Source organism: Phragmites australis, chromosome 19, assembly GCF_958298935.1.
Source record: "Phragmites australis chromosome 19, lpPhrAust1.1, whole genome shotgun sequence".
Classification (NCBI taxonomy): domain Eukaryota; kingdom Viridiplantae; phylum Streptophyta; class Magnoliopsida; order Poales; family Poaceae; genus Phragmites; species Phragmites australis.
The window spans coordinates 1,852,489-1,869,283 of record NC_084939.1 but is presented as its reverse complement, the minus strand read 5'-3'; the positions used below and the strand labels follow the sequence as shown (position 1 = coordinate 1,869,283).

The 16,795-nt window shown below is 52.6% G+C and overlaps 1 protein-coding gene across 3 annotated transcripts; it reads right to left on the bottom strand.

Moving 5' to 3' along the window:
* Window positions 1-836: 836 nt before the first annotated feature.
* Window positions 837-4,995, bottom strand: LOC133900029 (uncharacterized). Of its 3 annotated transcripts, none has more exons than XM_062341102.1 (4): window positions 4,770-4,995; window positions 4,586-4,676; window positions 2,542-2,734; window positions 837-1,280 (listed from the first exon to the last, which is right to left on the bottom strand). In XM_062341102.1, exons 2-4 carry the CDS (start codon window positions 4,637-4,639, stop codon window positions 1,150-1,152), a joined length of 378 nt encoding a protein of 125 aa, XP_062197086.1. In that variant the 5' UTR covers window positions 4,640-4,676; window positions 4,770-4,995; the 3' UTR covers window positions 837-1,149. The 3 variants fall into 3 exon arrangements, with proteins under 3 accessions (XP_062197086.1, XP_062197085.1, XP_062197087.1); XM_062341101.1 differs by having other exon boundaries at window positions 4,808-4,992; XM_062341103.1 differs by lacking the exon at window positions 4,770-4,995 and having other exon boundaries at window positions 2,542-2,900; window positions 4,586-4,712.
* Window positions 4,996-16,795: the final 11,800 nt, after the last annotated feature.

Genomic DNA, 16,795 nt, shown 5'->3' with positions numbered 1-16,795 from the left:
CGGGGTGTGACTGTGGCCGGTAACGGAAGAGGCGGTAACCAGAGGTCGGGGGCGAGGTGACCGGGTTGACAACTTGGTCGATGGGTAGAACGGTAAATTCGATGGGGTTGACTGCCAGCCAGAGCAAGTGGCCCCGGATTTTTACTGCGCACGTGATGTCACGGGGCCCACTGGCAGTGCGCTGCTACTGTGCGGTGGGCCCACGGTCACTCAACTGGGTAGGCTAAGGTCAAATGTGGATGCGATTTATCCTGTGTCAAAATGCCATGTTTTTAACGACTTTATAACCTTTTAGTTGAGCCGATCATGGGACTTGCGGATTTGTTCTTATTCCTTGTGAAATTCATGCGTTTCAAAGATTGAAACTACGAAAGAAGAGGGTTTTTGTCAGGGTTGCTATAAGAAATAGAGATCTAGTGGAAGTGGATCATACCTATCACCACTCACTATCGCAAAATATTGCTCACGCTTTCTTAATGTCCAGCTCTATATATAGTTTATTCATGATATTACCAGTAAAAATGTTGCAACTTTGCAAGATAACACCTTTCTGGAAGATAGAGCGCACAATCCCTTGTGGCCTCTCTTTTTTTTTTTTGCGCAAATACAAACGCGTGCCAAATCAATATAGTTTTTTTTCTTCATCTTCTTCATGGACTACAACTTGCTGCATCTGTAGTTCCGCATCCTATTGAGACACTCTGCATCTGTAGTTCCAAATCAATATAGTTTTTTTTTTTTTTTTGCAAGATGAATTCTTATAGAACTAACTAAATAAATGGCAAAGCCATCGCAAGATGAATTCGCCTTTCAAAAGGGCAAATTTTAAGACAATCTTAATCAAAAGAACATACTTCAGGCTGGTAGGCTTAGAAGCAGCAGTGAACAGGGAACGACCAACTGCACAGCACACAACATATGTGTGTTCTTGTCTACACCACATCACCATCTCAAATCCTCAACCCTATATATATGGAGGAACAAATCAAGAGATACACACAGGTTACAACACTTGATGATTCTACAGCAAAACGAGCTTTCCAGACCATTGGGAGCTAGTACTATATGGTACATTGCGCCGCGTTCTTCCATCAGCGCCGGCGCAGGACGGCGGCAGGGCATGCAGCGAAGTGGCTGACGGTGAACCTGTTAGGCTTCCAGCTTCAGGGAGACGACTCGGGACTGCCGGTTCCGCTTGGCCACCCTCACAAACACCACTGACAGGCATGACGGCGCCCACCATGGCCTGCGGACCTCCTGCTCCCCTTTCAAGCAGGCAACTGGTGGGAAAATGTTACTAGGAGTTAGAACAGACAGCTCAAGTAAACCTCTTGAGATTTACACCATGCAAGACAGACTAGAAATATCAAGTTGTATCAAAATTCCAGGAGACCAAAATACTTGACAGTTAGGATTGTAATTACTTTTTATACTATGTTATCAAATTTGGATCCTTTCCCACTGTTCCCTCTAAAACAAAATCTGAATGGCAACACTTATCACACTTTTAAGGATTGGTACAGATCAGTAGCTTTCATGGTACTTTCCTTGTCTGGTACTAGCAAATATTTGGTGAACAGATTCTACATTTTTTGCTTCACATACTGTTCTTGGTTACTGTTGGGCTGTGCTAAATGTACTGAGCACAAACTGCATTCTGAAGACTAGAGCTCTAGAAAAATTAAAATAGACATGTGGCACTGTAAGTATGATGCTTAAGTCATAACTGAACAGTAAAATACCATGGTCATGGTCATCTTAGGTTCTAGGTGACTGGGTTATGCTCAATCAAGTCATCTGTGCATGTGCATGTGCAAGTGTTTAACATGGAAATCATGTTACTTACTGACATCATTGAGGACAATAGTAGACATGGTATAATTCTACCATAAAGCTTGCCATGCACTAAAAGAAACTGTTTGACTCATATTTTTAAGCCAACCAACATTTATGTACTAATTAAGCTTCAGTTACAGCATCACCAAAAACAACAGCAGGAAATTGTTGATGCCAAGTTGCCAGCATGAGGTACAAAGTCTGCAAAAGGAGTTGCTCAATTAAAGCACATGTTTCGCTACTACATGGTAGGGATGCCTTTGCTTCAAGAATTATAAGCCTGATAATTGAGCTGTTTTACAGGGCCATTTTCACTATCTCAGTACTTCATATGCCAAAGATAGAGAAGTACTGCTAGGAAAAAAAATCATTTTCTTAACTGCTTGACACATGTCACACAGTGTTACCTGGACACCCATGTCCAAGTATTTTTGCCGAATCGGACACCCCAAATCCGAGTCGGATTCCGACACCAGTGCCGGATTCCGAGTTGTATTTCACGTATCCAAATTTTCTTTGCCGAATCGGACACCCGAATCCGAGTCGGATTCCAACACCCGTATCCATGTCCAGGTAACACTGATGTCACATGCTATGCTAACTGAAAAAATCTCAAACTGTGATGGGCATCATATAACAGAAATATGTATATGTAAACACTTTCTTGAAAGCTCAAGGGTAGAAGTAGGCAGCAGAAATTTGAACCTTTAATGCGCCTCAACTCTTTACAAAGTGTGATAAAATCTCCCCATTTCATATGACACCGTCTTATAAACCGAAGAATCTGCTCTGTAGTGAACATTGACAAGCTTTCTAGATACTCTCCATTTACACCATTTTCTTCAAATGCCTGGCGATAGCTTCCGAGATTTATTTCTTCCAACCATAACCCCACATCCTGCAGAACAATCATGGCCCATATGCCATTGTATTAAGTCCTTTTGCAAGAAATGGTCTATGCTGGTGTACTGTCAGAAGAAAAGCATAACTGTAGATCATTTAACACATTGTACACATCATTTCACACTGAGAGTAGCTCCCTTGTACAATGTTTACACTCATTCCTATGAAACACATAAAAGATGTAAGTTTGGAGGGCGGAATTAGCAACCAGCAAGTTCCATTGAAAACAAAATTTGGCAAAAATAAATGTTTCATGTATTTTGTGCACCAATTGTAGTCATCTATACAAAGAAAAGAGGAGCATGGCCAGCACACTAACCATCAGGATAGCTCAGTCACAATAGAACTCACAAAAGAAGGTCTTTTTATAACAATACCAAATACTTGACAATGTCTAACCTCTCTACCTCAACCAGACATGCAATCATTTCCATCTTGGACCTGTTTTCGGTGCTAAGCCTATAATTTCCCTTTCTGGTTATGCCTTCTGTACTGCAAATTGCTTCCTTGCCAGTCGGAAAAATACATGATTTTGTGGTGCTAGCTAATTCACCCCCAGGTCAAGCAGCCTGATACACTTTTGCAAAGTTGCAAAAGGAAGAAATCAGTTCTCTTTCCTAGCTATAAAAGCCTAAGGCATATTCAGTAGAACCAAAGAGCTCAGTTTTGTTTGTCTGCAGGGCCATGTAGGCCATTTGTGCTAGAAAAAGATTGCTTGACTGGGAGAGCAGAGCACAAGAATTGACTTGCACGATCAAGCATGATTGTTCTGTGTCAGGTCTAGCAGGTGTCATCACTCATCAACAAGAAAATCAGTTCCAAGGTAAACAAAGCACAAATTTGTCTAAATCAAAAATAGCAAACCCATTGGTACCAGCATTGCTTTCCCACAGATAGCTAAAGAGCCAAATAGCTTACTTTGTCAGGCTCTATTCAGCCAGAAGGTCCTAAGGTGCCATCTTGCCAATAGACGAAATGGTAAATTAGACTCAGCACATGCACTTTCCCAACCCCTCCCCCTGTCTCCCTCTATTTATAGTGCCATTATTGTGTTACTGTTCTAAGCCAACAAGGATTGATAAATGAAGTCTTAAAGCAGTGCGACGGTGATTTTCATTTACCATAAAGTTATTGCACATTTCTCACTCAACACTTATCTATAAGCAGAAAACCTACACTAAAACATCTAAAGCTGGAGAAGGAAACAGTCCATGCTCCACAAAAGAAAGCTCCTTACCAGCATCCCGATTATGTTATCCATAACGAAAAATCAATTTTCCCCTTTAGCAGTACAAGTTTAGGAGTAGCATAGTATGTGAAAGTGCAGAGACAAGTAAATGATCCCTCAGCAAATTAGTAAAGGAAGTTACACAATGAATCCTACAAATTAATCAGCTAAAGTCATAAAAGTGATGATTCCGAATTTCGTATCCTACTAGTCAAACAAATGTGACAAGTGACAACACACAAACAACAGAAAATTATGATCTTACCCAACAAAAAAATGTACTAATTGGAGGACAGTAAAAGCTAAGGGGAAAGGTACTCCAAGTACCATAGAATGGGGAATGACTATCTCGATCCCTTATTAGCTCAAGTGTAACTATCATAGAAAATATACGGGCACTAAAGATTTCAAGTAAAAGGACTAGACTGATAATATGATGTGTAGCCCAATATTTAATCCAAAAACACTTCGTATTACAATTTAAATCCCAGCACCCGAGTGTCCTAAATTCGCACGGAGAAATCACACATCCATTTCGACAACCAAACTACAGTTATACATGAAAGAATAAAATAGAGTTCACCAAAACTGAAACAAAGAAAATAGAAGTAGCAGCACCTCCACAGTCCAGATGAAGAAATCCAGCGGCTCCGGCGACCGGCCTCGGCTCATCTCCGCCTCCCTCCCCACCGGCGGCGAGGCCCTCCACCTGCAAACAGGTTACCCCAACACAGATCAAGAAACGGCTCTCCCAAGAGGACAGAACATCCTCAAGAATTTCTCAAAAAGAAACTGAAAGAACCCCCAAAAGAAGAAGCCACCGAAAGGACACGAGAATACCGCTCCTGGATCAGAAATGATGGAATCTTTTCAGCCCAGCCCGCTCGATCTCATCTGCAAGTGGAGGAAGGGGAGGCGTATCCGCGTGATGGTGCGCGCAGTGGAGCTGCGAGAGGTGGCCAGCACTGGCCGACTACTGCTCTTCTTTTTTTTCCTTTCTTTTTTCTCTCTTTTTTATTCTCCTTTTCAAAGTGGAGAGAGAAGGAGAACTGCGGAGGGCATGAACAACGCTACCTAATTATGATTAGGGGTTAAAAAAGAGAGTGTTAACACTTACGTAAAAATTATAATTTTAATATAAACAGTGAGTATAAGTGTCTAAATATGGTTAATTATTTTATTGGTACTAATATAAACAAAAGTACTTAAGTAAGCATATTATCTTCTGTTTAAACACCTGTGTCAATACAGTTGAAAAAAACTATTTTTTTATAAACACATCATCCTCTAAATATCTTATTGTACATACTCTAATGCAGTGATTCCTCCTTCATTATGATCGAGGCTTCTCATAATTTTCTTCTTTCAGTTTATCTATTTATCATTTGAGTGATTATTTATTCATTTTATCTATTAAATTTGCGGTGTATTGCTTTGACATCCATTCTTCTATCGGCTGCCAAGCGGAGAGACAAAATTTAGGGAAAGAAGAAATACGGTCGATGTTGTTTGAGTTTTCGCTTGAATGATTCACAGACAATTCCCTTTTTCTTCTTGGAGAGTTTTCGTCATCTTGGGATTTTATATCAAACTTTAAGATTAATAAAAAAAATTCCTGGTCCCCCATCCGTATTTATTAATATTAGAAGGTCCAATTAGCATAAAAAAATTCCATTGCTTTTTACTAATGTAATCAACCTTTCAACTTGCACCACCACATAATCATTGAAAGCATACGGTATATCACAGATGATTTTTAAGATCTATCACAGATAAAATATATATAGTTGTTAAGATAGATATGTCTATAATAAAACAGGTGTTTATGTGTGAATGAACTCACAGATGATTTTTATAAACTTATTTATTTCTATCATGCATACATATACGGCTTCTCGAAGAATCTATTTGTGATATTGTTATAGATAGTTTTCTTAAGTTCCGTTTGTGTCTATCGATAGATACAGACATAGATACAGACAGATTTTATAAATACTCGTCTGTATTTAAAGATTCGTGAATATTTTTAAATTTGACTGCACGTCTCTCCTGGCTCTTTCGACTTCCCACACATACTCCCCCTAACTTTTTGGCTTCTATAAGATCTATTTCCCAAGATCTCCTATGACTTTTGTATCAGTCTTCGGATCCAATAGCTATATACATAATATAATATTTATGGTATCACAGTCATGCATCGTATATAAAAATATTAAGATTACAACAATATAACTGATCTTAAATCATAGAGTATAATAACAGCCTGGCTAATAAGCCAACGAAAGTACAACGAAACAACAACCCAAAGCACGAGTAGATAGGTGTGAATGCAACCACTAATCTACTCCTTATTCATGTATTTGTCTTCAGTGAAGTCGGCAATCACTTCCTTAACTAAAAAATAGCATGAATAAGTACACAAGGTACTCATCAAGTTCTATACTAGAGTTGATATATGCATAAAAGATAATTAAAGTCTGAGGCTTTACAGTTTAGTTTTAAGCGTAAAACGGTTCATGTATATATACAGTTATATTCTCTATTGATAACTTTGAACAATTTAAATAAGATAACAAGGTTATATCTGTAGGTGTCGGAGGATGAACTCCTGTCGCAGGGATCCCGAGAGACCCCTTTTTAAAGATTCGGCCGGGGGGATGATCCTGAACGAGCTCGTTCGGGAAATAAATGGAAACGGAAATAAATGCAACGGCTGGTGGTGGAGGATGATCGACCTAGTGCAAAAGAGATAGATGCACCGGGGTTTAGACAGGTTCGGGCCGCACGGGGGCGTAACACCCTACTCCTGTATGAGTGCAATATCTTTCCTTGAAGGGAATTCTTCAAGGATGTATCTGGTTACAAGGGTGTGTCGCCTACAGAGAGCTTGAGGCTCCCGTGTACTGGCTCTGCTCGAGCTTGTTTGTGATGTTCTTGTTCTACTGTGTTCGTCGCGCTTCTTCTATGTCTCTTGTCTATGCTGTCTCGTCTGATCTGGCGCGGCTTCTAATCTCGAATCATCAACTGGGGGTTTTTCTGTTGTCTGGCGTCCTCTTTATGTGTTCTCCATCCTTACCTTTTATAGGCGCGCCGACCTCGAGTTATCCTGAATGGGAAAGAGGGGGCGCGAGTGCCAAGGTGCCACGGAGAAAGGTGCCATCATTCCGTCTTGGCGAAGTGACAGGGGCGGTGGAAAAATGCGGCGTGCATCCGACCACCCGCCACTGTGGATGTCCTCTGGCGCCATTAAGAGGGCCCACCGGGCAGCCATAGAGGTGCCCGGTGCGTCCACCCTGTCTTGTTCTTCTGCCGGGGCAGGGTGGCAGGCGGAGCGCTTCGATTCTGGCAACGTTATCCCGAGGCACCCGGATGAAACGGGACGGGACCCGTGCATTTAATGGACCCACGCCCCCCTGCCAAAGCATGGCAGGGTCTGACACTAGGGCGTGGGCAGCTGAGAATGTCAGGATGTCAGGCCGCGCGGGACTATTGAATGCAGTATTGGACCTTTGACTGGCTGACACCCCGCCGATGGGACCCTTCGGGTCGTCGGGCGATCTTGCGTGAACCTTCGGGGAACCAGGCGCTCGGGGGCTGCCACGTGCAGCCTCGAGCACCCTCTCCCGAGCACTTCGGTGAGACCTTCAGGGAACCGAGTCCTCGGGGGCTGCCACGTGCAGCCCCGAGCACTCTCTCCCAAGCACTTTGGTGAGACCTTCGGGGAACCGAGTCCTCGGGGGCTGCCACGTGCAGCCCCGAGCACTTTCTCCCGAGCACTCCGGTGAGACCTTCGGGGAACCGAGTCCTCGGGGGCTGCCATGTGCAGCCCCGAGCACCCTCTCCCGAGCACTCCGGTAAGACCTTCGGGGAACCAGGCCCTCGGGGGCTGCCACGTGCAGCCCCGAGCACCCTCTCCCGAGCACTCCGGTAAGACCTTCGGGGAACCGAGTCCTCGGGGGCTGCCACGTGCAGCCCCGAGCACCCTCTCCCGAGCACTCCGGTAAGACCTTCGGGGAACCAGGCCCTCGGGGGCTGCCACGTGCAGCCCCGAGCACCCTCTCCCGAGCACTCCGGTAAGACCTTCGGGGAACCGAGTCCTCGGGGGCTACCACGTGCAGCCCCGAGCACCCTCTCCCGAGCACTTTCTTCCCGGTACTTGGACTCTGCGGGTCATCGGGGAACTGGGGTGCTCGGGAACCAGAGGCCGCGACCCCGAGCACCTTCTCCCGGAACTTAGTTTCTTCTCATCCTGCAGGGTGGACCTCGCGGGATGGTGACACGTGGCGGACGGCCGGCCTGGTCTCGGGACTCAGGGACCCCTGGTTCCTGATACACCGACAGTAGCCCCCGGGCCCATTGACAGGCGACGGGATGGAGACTGCGGATGGGCCCTTCGTCGCGGCCGAGGCTGGTGCAGACGCCACATGGTAGGCCTTCGGGAGGTGGCCCTTGCGGACCCAGACCTCAAGCACGACCTAGCGGGAAAACGAGTGGACGCGTGTCCACACAACTTCCGAAGGGTATGATGACCGTACGGGCGGCACGCGCGGTCGCCGCGCAGATCGAGGAAAATACGCCTGGCAGCCGCTGACACCGCACGATCGGCGGGAGATTCGCCTGGTGGTTACGTCGATCGAGGCGACGCTTCGCCGAGCGAACCGTTTGGGCGGCAATTTTTGAACTTTGAGATATAAAAGGGGGAAGGGATCGGCCCGTCCCCCTCTTTACGCCTCCCTGCACTTGCGCTCTTGCTTTCTTCGTGCTCCGAAGCCCCTTAGGAAATTCTCAGGCGACCGGAGCATTCTTCCTTCTCTCTCTCCACCACAAAAATACCTTCTATTCTTACCGAGATGACGAGGGTCGGAGGAGGACGTCGGGACAAGGCTTCGGACAGCATCTTGCCGGAGTCTCGTCTGAGGAACGAGGAGGTGGCGGACAAGATCAGGAAACTGCTGGTGCCGGAGGGGCAAGCAGGAGCTGTGGTGGTGACGCCGGTGAGCCTGACGCCGGCGACGACCGTCCCTGGGCGGATCGTCCTCTTCACATCTTTTGTGGCGGCGGGGTTGGTGCCGCCGTTCTCCACCTTCTTCTTGCAAGTGCTGGAGACGTATGGTATTCAACTGGTGCACCTAAACCCCAACTCCGTGGTGGTGTTGGCGATCTTCGCGCACCTCTGCGAGATGTTCGTGGGGGTGGCGCCGTCGGCAACGCTGTTTCGCCATTTCTTCGTCCTTCGGTCGGTGGGGAAGAAGAGGGGGCACTCCACGGCGGACGTCGCGGGGAGCTGCAACCTTCGGCTTCTGGACGGCCTGAGGGACCATTACATTCCCCAGGTGCTGTGCAGCAAGTGGGAGGAGTGGCGACGGGACTGGTTCTTCGTCGACGTCGAACCCCACGAGCGCCTCGAACTGCCAGAGGCGGCGGCGGAACCTCGGAGGTCGACGTGGGAGGCGCCGCCGCCAGAAGACGCGAGGCTGAAGCCAGTGCTGGAGCGCATCCTGGAGCTGCGCGAGTCCAGGCTGACCTCCGTCATGGTGGTTGTGGACTTCCTGCGGGCCGGGGACCAGGGACTTGAGGCGCAGCTGCGGGCCACCAAGGAGAAGCTCAAGACCGCTTTTGTCTCGCGGGTCAACTTGCAGCATATGCTGGAAGATATACTCCGGCGGATGCGGCGGGCCGTAGAGAAGGGCGGTCTTGGGCGGCTCGTTGAAGACCAGAAGAGCGACAGCCCTGCACGACAAGTGCTGGGGCTCCAACAGGTCTGCGAGCGCCTTGAGGCCCTACCTTGGGCGGTCCAAGAACTTGCCGCTCGGGAGGGACGTGGCTTGGCACATGCAGTGGCCGAGCACGTCCTGGCCTGCTATCGAAGCAGGGACCCGAACTTCCTGCTGGAGCCAGCGCGGGAGGAAGTGATCGAAGCTGAGGGAGAGGCCGCCCGGGAAGCGGTCCGGAGCACTGCCGCCGTGGTGGCGGCCGGCTTCAAGCGGGAGGTGCCGCCGCCGCCAGCCCCCGGGGACGACTCAGAGGACTCAGCTAACGCCTCCGCCGCCGACTAGATCTTTTGTAGTCGTTTCTTTCTTTTGTTGTCTTGATGAATGTAAATATAGGAGTGATCCCTTAGAAACACTTTGTATATGCCTTGTGAATATAGTGGCAGCTTTTCTTTGGGCTCGCAACTCCAATTTCTCTGAGTGTTTGATGTTTCTTATGATGTTTTGCCTTGAAGTCCCGGGGAGTACTCAGTCGGGCCGTTCCCGACCTTCCCATCCCCGAGAACGAAGTTGTCCTGATCACTGTTGTTGGCGCAGTCAGCTCTCGAGCTCCCGCGAGTCCGCATTGTCTAAGTTAAAAAACAAAGACACGAACTTCCTTGCCCGGGAGATAGATCGATCCAGCACGGAACACGTCGTGCCCGGTGAACACTTTTTCACTTCGCGACCACTCAGTTAGTAGACGGGAGACGCGTGCGGGCGAAAATGTGACCAAGAGTCCTCGTGGTCCGGTGGTGCCCGGGCTTAAAACGGACCGGACCGAGCACTGACAGCCCGCCCCCGAGGCCTGAGCTCCAGACTACTCGAGCAGCTCGAGCGATAGGATTACCCAGGGCACCCAAGGACTCGGTAGTGCTCGGGGTCCTTAAAAAGCGGACCGAACACCACGACCACCACGAAGGGCTTCGGTCAGACATTACCGTACGCGCGGTACTCCTTTCTACAAAACGCTCTGTCATTCCAGGAAAAAGTAGACACGCGGCAGGGTTTTGCGCGCAAGGAGATCACCTCGCCGAACAGATTAAAACGCGAGAGCCCCCGAGAATGACTCGGGAACATAAATTTACTGAAAGCAGACTTGTCTGATTATAACCACTCACCGGACAGCTGTCGGCCTTCCGGCCAACCGATCCAGGAGGTGTGTGCTTCCGAGCTCGGGGTGCCCGGGGACTTGGTTCTGCCCGGGGACTTGGTTCTTTCAGCGGAGCGCCCGAGCGCCTAGAGGCACACGAGGCTCCCAGGGTCGGGTGATCTCGATCACTCATGCCTAAGTGGTAGGACCACCCGAGGACCCTTGGGGCCGACCAGAGACCGGGGCATTGAAGCCCTCGCAGTTGAACTGCTCGTGATTGCCGGCCTGTGACTTAAGAGAGAATATAGAATTTCTTTGTCTGGTGCGCTCTGTCAGTGCGGTACTTGTTATAGACTGCTCTCGTTTTCAACCCGAGACCTCTTGAATACCCAAACCGGCGGACAAGAGCGGACAGAGGCATAACCCAGAGGTTCTATGGTTCGGTGGCGCCCGGGTATGACAGACCAGACCGAGCACCGACAGCCCGCTCCGGGGGCCTGAGCTCCGAACTACTCGAGCAGCTCGAGCGATAGGATTACCCAGAGCACCCCGAAACTCGGTAGCGCCCGGGAGCCTGCCACGACACCGAACACCACAGCCTACCATGCCGGACGTAAGTCAGCGGCGACTGCTCGCATGCATACCGATTGGGATTCTTTTATCAGCGGGTAAAATGAGAGAGCGAACTTTTTCTCGCACAACCGAGCACCTCACCAGACAGATTAAACATACGGAATCCAGAAAAATACTTCGACATAGCGATTGCCTATTGAAATACTCAATGTGCAATGTTTACAAGGTTGGGCGACGACGACTTACCCAAGGGGTGGAGCCCTCGGTCTGCTTGGGCGGGGGGAAGCCCTCGGCCTGGCTGACCTGAGCTGCGAGCACGACCATCTACGGGTAGAACCTCCGGAGATGCTCGATGTTCCATTGGTTCGGGAGTGGCTGTCCTTCCTCTGTCGCCAACCTGAAAGAACCTGCCCGCGGGACCGCGATCACGGTGAAAGGACCCTCCCACACAGGGGACAGCTTATTCATTCCTTCGCGCGACTGGACGCGTCGGAGAACTAGGTCCCCCACCTCGAGAGATCGGGCCCGGACATGGCACAGATGATAACGCCGCAGACTCTGCTGGTATCGAGTCGCCCGGACGGCGGCACGCCGCCGGCGCTCTTCCAGGTAGTCCACGTCGTCGCGCCTTTGCTGCTCCTGCTCACCCTCAGAGTACGCATGTACTCGAGGGGAGCCCAGAGTGAGCTCGGAGGGGAGGACTGCCTTGGCGCCATAGACGAGGAAGAACGGAGTCTCCCCGGTGGCACGGCTTGGCGTAGTCCGATTAGCCCACAGCACGGCTGGCAGCTCGTCCACCCATCCCTTCCCGTGCTTAGCGAGCACGTTATAGGTCCGGGTTTTGAGGCCCTTCAGTATCTCCGCGTTGGCGCGCTCGACCTGCCCGTTACTCCGAGGATGAGCGACGGAGGCGAAGCAGAGCTTGATGCCGAGATCTTCGCAATAGTCCCCGAACAGGGCACTCGTGAACTGGGTGCCGTTATCGGTGATGATCCGGTTCGGGACGCCAAAGCGGCTGGTAATGCCGCGGATAAACTGGAGCGCCGTGTTCTTGGTCACCTTGATGACTGGGACCGCCTCCGGCCATTTGGTGAATTTGTCGATGGCGACATATAGGTATGCATAGCCCCCGATTGCTCGGGGGAATGGACCCAAAATGTCCAAACCCCAGATCGCCAAAGGCCATAACAGGGGAATGGTGTGAAGAGCCTGAGCTGGCTGGTGAATCTGCCTTGCGTGGAACTGGCACGCCCTGCAGCACCGAACCAGCTCGGAAGCATCCTGGAGAGCTGTAAGCCAGTAGAAACCTTGCCGGAAGGCCTTCCCGACCAGCGTGCGGAACGATGAATGGCCACCGTACTCGCCCTCGTGGACCTCAGCGAGAAGATCGCCGCCTTCTGCCCGGGAGATGCATTTCAGGAGGACACCTCATGCGCTACGCCGGTAGAGATCCCCATCTACCATGGCATAGCGTCTGGACTGCCGAGCAACTCTTTCGGCAGACGCCTCATCCCCGGGTAGGAACTTTTCTTTCAAGTACCCTCGGATGTCAGATATCCACGAGGCATCTTGAGAATATTCGGCGAGCGCAGCGCACTCGCCGGACGGCGGCGCCCTAACGGGGCTTCCCACTGAGGGCACCACCGGGGTCCCCTGAATTGAGTTCGAGGTTTCCCCTTCATCCTGTTCGGCAGGCAGGATGGAGTGCCGTGCGAGTCTTTCTTCAAAGACTCCGGCAGGAACACGCTCACGTGAGGAGGCCAGGCGGGAGAGCTCGTCGGCCAGAGTGTTGTCGCGACGAAGGATGTGCCGCAACTCCAGGCCATCGAAGCGCCTCTCGAGCTTCCTGACCGCAGCCACGTACGCCGTCATTTGAGGATCCGTGCACTGGTACTCCTTGGACACCTGGTTGACGACCAGTTGGGAGTCCCCTTTGACCAGGAGGCGACGAATCCCGATCCCCACCGCAGCCCGGAGGCCGACGATGAGACCTTCATATTCCGCCATGTTGTTGGATGGGCGGAACTACAACTGCACGACGTACCGGAGCTCTTCACCTGTTGGGGAGGTGAGAACCACTCCGGCCCCTGCGCCTTTCAGTGAGAGGGAGCCGTCGAAGTGCATGACCCAGTACCTGGGCGCGTCGTGCTCGGGATAGGCAGAGATCTCTTCTGGGACGATGTAGGGGACGGGCGTCTACTCTGCCAAGAAGTCGGAGAGTACCTAGCTCTTGACTGCCTGGCGACTGACGAAGTGTGGGTCGAACTCCGCCAGCTCAACTGCCCATTTGACAACGCACCCAGTGCCTTTCCGGTTCCGGAGAATAGGTCCCAGTGGATACGTGGTAACCACCGAGACCTTGTGCGCCTGGAAGTAGTGGCGCAGCTTCCGGGAAGCAACGAGCACGGCATAGAGCAGCTTCTGAGCCTGGGGATATCTTGTCTTGGCTTCCCGGAGGACTTAACTGACGAAGTACACCGGTCGCTGCACCCGGCGGGCCCGGACGGCGGCTCCACCCGGGGGGGCTGCCGCAGCCCCCAGGCTCGGCGGCACGGTCGGGGCTGGCCGGGCACTCGGGCTCGACTCCCTAGCTGGGAGGAGCAGTGTGCTCGGGCTCGACCCCCTGCCCAGGGGGAGTCGCGAGGAAGGGTGAGTGGTCGGGGGCCTCTGGGAGCTGGGACCCAGCACCCGACCCTGAACACTCGTCGCGCTCCACCACCAGCACTATGCTCACGACCTGAGGTGTGGCCGAAACGTAGAGCAGTAGGGGCTCACCTTGAGAGGGAGCCACCAGCACGGGTGGCGAAGTGAGGTACTTCTTTAGATCGCGGAAGGCCTGCTCGGCCTCCGGCGTCCAGTCGAAACGACCGGATTTCTTCAGAAGTTTGAAGAGGGGGAGCCCTCGCTCCCCGAGCTTGGAGATGAAGCGCCCGAGGGCTGCCATGCAGCCTGCGAGACGCTGGACTTCCTTGAGTCGAGCCGGGGGTCGCATCTGCTCGATGGCCCGGATCTTCTCTGGATTGACCTCGATTCCTCGGCCAGAAACCAAGAAACCAAGGAGCTTGCCCGCCGGCACCCCGAAGACACACTTCTCCGGGTTGAGCTTGAGGCGGGTAGAGCGGAGACTGTTGAAAGTCTCGGCAAGGTCCTCGAGCAGGGTGGCGCGGTCTCGGGTTTTGACCACGAGATCGTCGATGTAAGCTTCGACGTTGCGGCCAACCTGCGAGTCAAGGGTAATACGAATAGCGCGCTGGAAGGAGGATCCAGCGTTGCACAGGCCAAAAGGCATTGACATGTAGCAATAAGTCCCCACCGGAGTGGTAAAAGCAGTTTTTTCCTCGTCCCCTACGGCCATGCGAATCTGGTGATACCCAGAGTTTGCATCTAAAAAAGCATAAAAGATCGCATCCCGCAGTTGCATCTACAATTTGATCAATGCGAGGTAAGGGGAATGGATCTTTAGGGCAAGCCTTATTTAGGTCGGTGTAGTACACGCACATGCGGAGCTTGCCGTTGGCCTTCGGGACGATGACTGGGTTTGCTAGCCAGTCGGGGTGGAGGACTTCTCAGATAAATCCGGCGTCGAGGAGCTTGCTGACCTGCTCGCGGATAAACTCCTAGCGCTCAGGCGCCTGCCGCCGGACCTTCTGCTTCACCGAGCGGGCGTCCGGACGCACCGCCAAGTGATGCTCGATCACCTCCCTAGGGATCCCGGGCATGTCGGACGGTTGCCAGGCAAACACGTCTGCGTTAGCCCGGAGGAAGACGACGAGCGCGCTTTCCTATTTGTTGCCCAGGTCACCGCCGATTCGGACGACCCGGGTAGCGCCTTCGCCCACCATGACCTCCTTCGTCGGAACAAAGGCGTCGGCAGCGAGTCGGGGTTTGGATGGAGAGGGTCCCGGGCCCCCTGGAGAGCCATCGACCTCGGCCTGCGCTGAGACCAGAGCCATGTATGACTGCTCAGCGCAGGAGACGGCGCCGCCGGAGTCGGCGATCACGGAGATGGGGCCCGCGGGGCCCGACATCTTAACCGTGAGGTATGCGTAGTGCACGGCCATCATAAACTTGGCGAGCGCCGGACGCCCGAGGATGGCGTTGTAGGGGAGAGGGAGCTCCGCGACGTCGAAGAGGACGCACTCTGTGTGGAAGTTGTCCCGGCTCCCGAACATCACAGGCAACTCGACCTGCCCGAGGGGCAGGGAGTGCCCGGGGGTCACTCCGCAGAAGGGGAGTGACGGCTTTAGGCGCCTGGAGGACACCTGCAGCTTCTCAAAGGCCTCCTTGGAAAGGAGGTTAAGGCCGGCACTACCGTCGATCAGCACTCTGCCGACCTTAACATTGCAGACAGTGGGGGACACTACCAGAGGTAGTCGCCCCACGGCTGCAGTACTGGCGGGGTGATCAGCCATGCTGAACGTGATCGGAGAGTCCGACCACCTCAGGGGCCTCGCGGCCTCCTCGCTCGGGGTTGCCGAGCACACCTCGCGTCGCATGACCTTGATGCCACGGCGCGAGGAAGGCGTGTACGCGCCTCCGTCGATGAAGGCGATGGCGTGCTCGGGCTCCTGGAAACCGAGCTCGGCGTTGTCGGGGGCGACCTCAGCATCGCCTCCTCCGCGGGACTCGTCGCGCTCCCTCTGGCGCTGCTCCACGAGTCCTTTGACCGTACGACACTCCGTGAGGTCGTGACATCTGGTCTGGTGTATGGGACACCATTTACCTGGCTCAGGCCCCGCGGGAGCGGGGGCCCTTGCTGGAACAGGAGCCCGGCCGGGGGCCGGGGCTCTTGCGGGAGCCGGTGCCCTAGCTGGTGCCGGGGCCCTCGTGGGCACAGGGGTCCGAGGAGGAGCCCTAGCAGGGGCCCTCGCGGGACGTCGGTCGACGCCCGGCCGGCGCTCTTGCAGGCGGTCGGGCTCTTGCGGCGCCCTATGGGCGGGGCCCTGGGTCGGCTCGACAGGAGCTGCCTCGCGCTTCCTTCTCTTCTTCTTTTCCCGCTTGTCGGAGCGGGAAGAACTTGGCTGGTCGGTGGTGGGGCGAGGAGCATGCCACGCCCTGACCTCCGCAGCCTTGGCGCACTTATCGGCCAGTGCGAAGAGCTCCGCCGTGGTCTCGATCTCGTGCGTACCTAGCTTTTTGAGCATCCGCTCATCGCGGACGCCCTGCCGGAAAGCAACAATAACAGCATGGGGGGCTACTCGCGGAATAGTGTTGCGAACCTGGCTGAAACGCTGTATAAAGCGCCGCAGCGTCTCCCCTTCCTGCTGTTGGACGGCGTGGAGGTTGCACTCCAAGCCGGGGCGCGTAAACGTGCCCTGAAAATTGGCCACGAACTGGTGGTAAAGGTTATCCCAGGAGCTAATAGACCCTGGGGGTAAGTTCATAAGCCAAGAGCGGGCAGAGCCCCTCAAG

Bases quoted from the DNA above. Each gene is read 5' to 3' on its own strand.
- LOC133900029 (XM_062341102.1), bottom strand. From the start codon at position 4,639: ATGAGCCGAGGCCGGTCGCCGGAGCCGCTGGATTTCTTCATCTGGACT. The intron at 2,735-4,585 runs GTGCTGCTACTT...ATTGTTCTGCAG, and splicing joins TCTTCATCTGGACTGTGGAG to GATGTGGGGTTATGGTTGGA. The intron at 1,281-2,541 runs GTTCAAATTTCT...TTTTCCCACCAG, and splicing joins AGAGTTGAGGCGCATTAAAG to TTGCCTGCTTGAAAGGGGAG.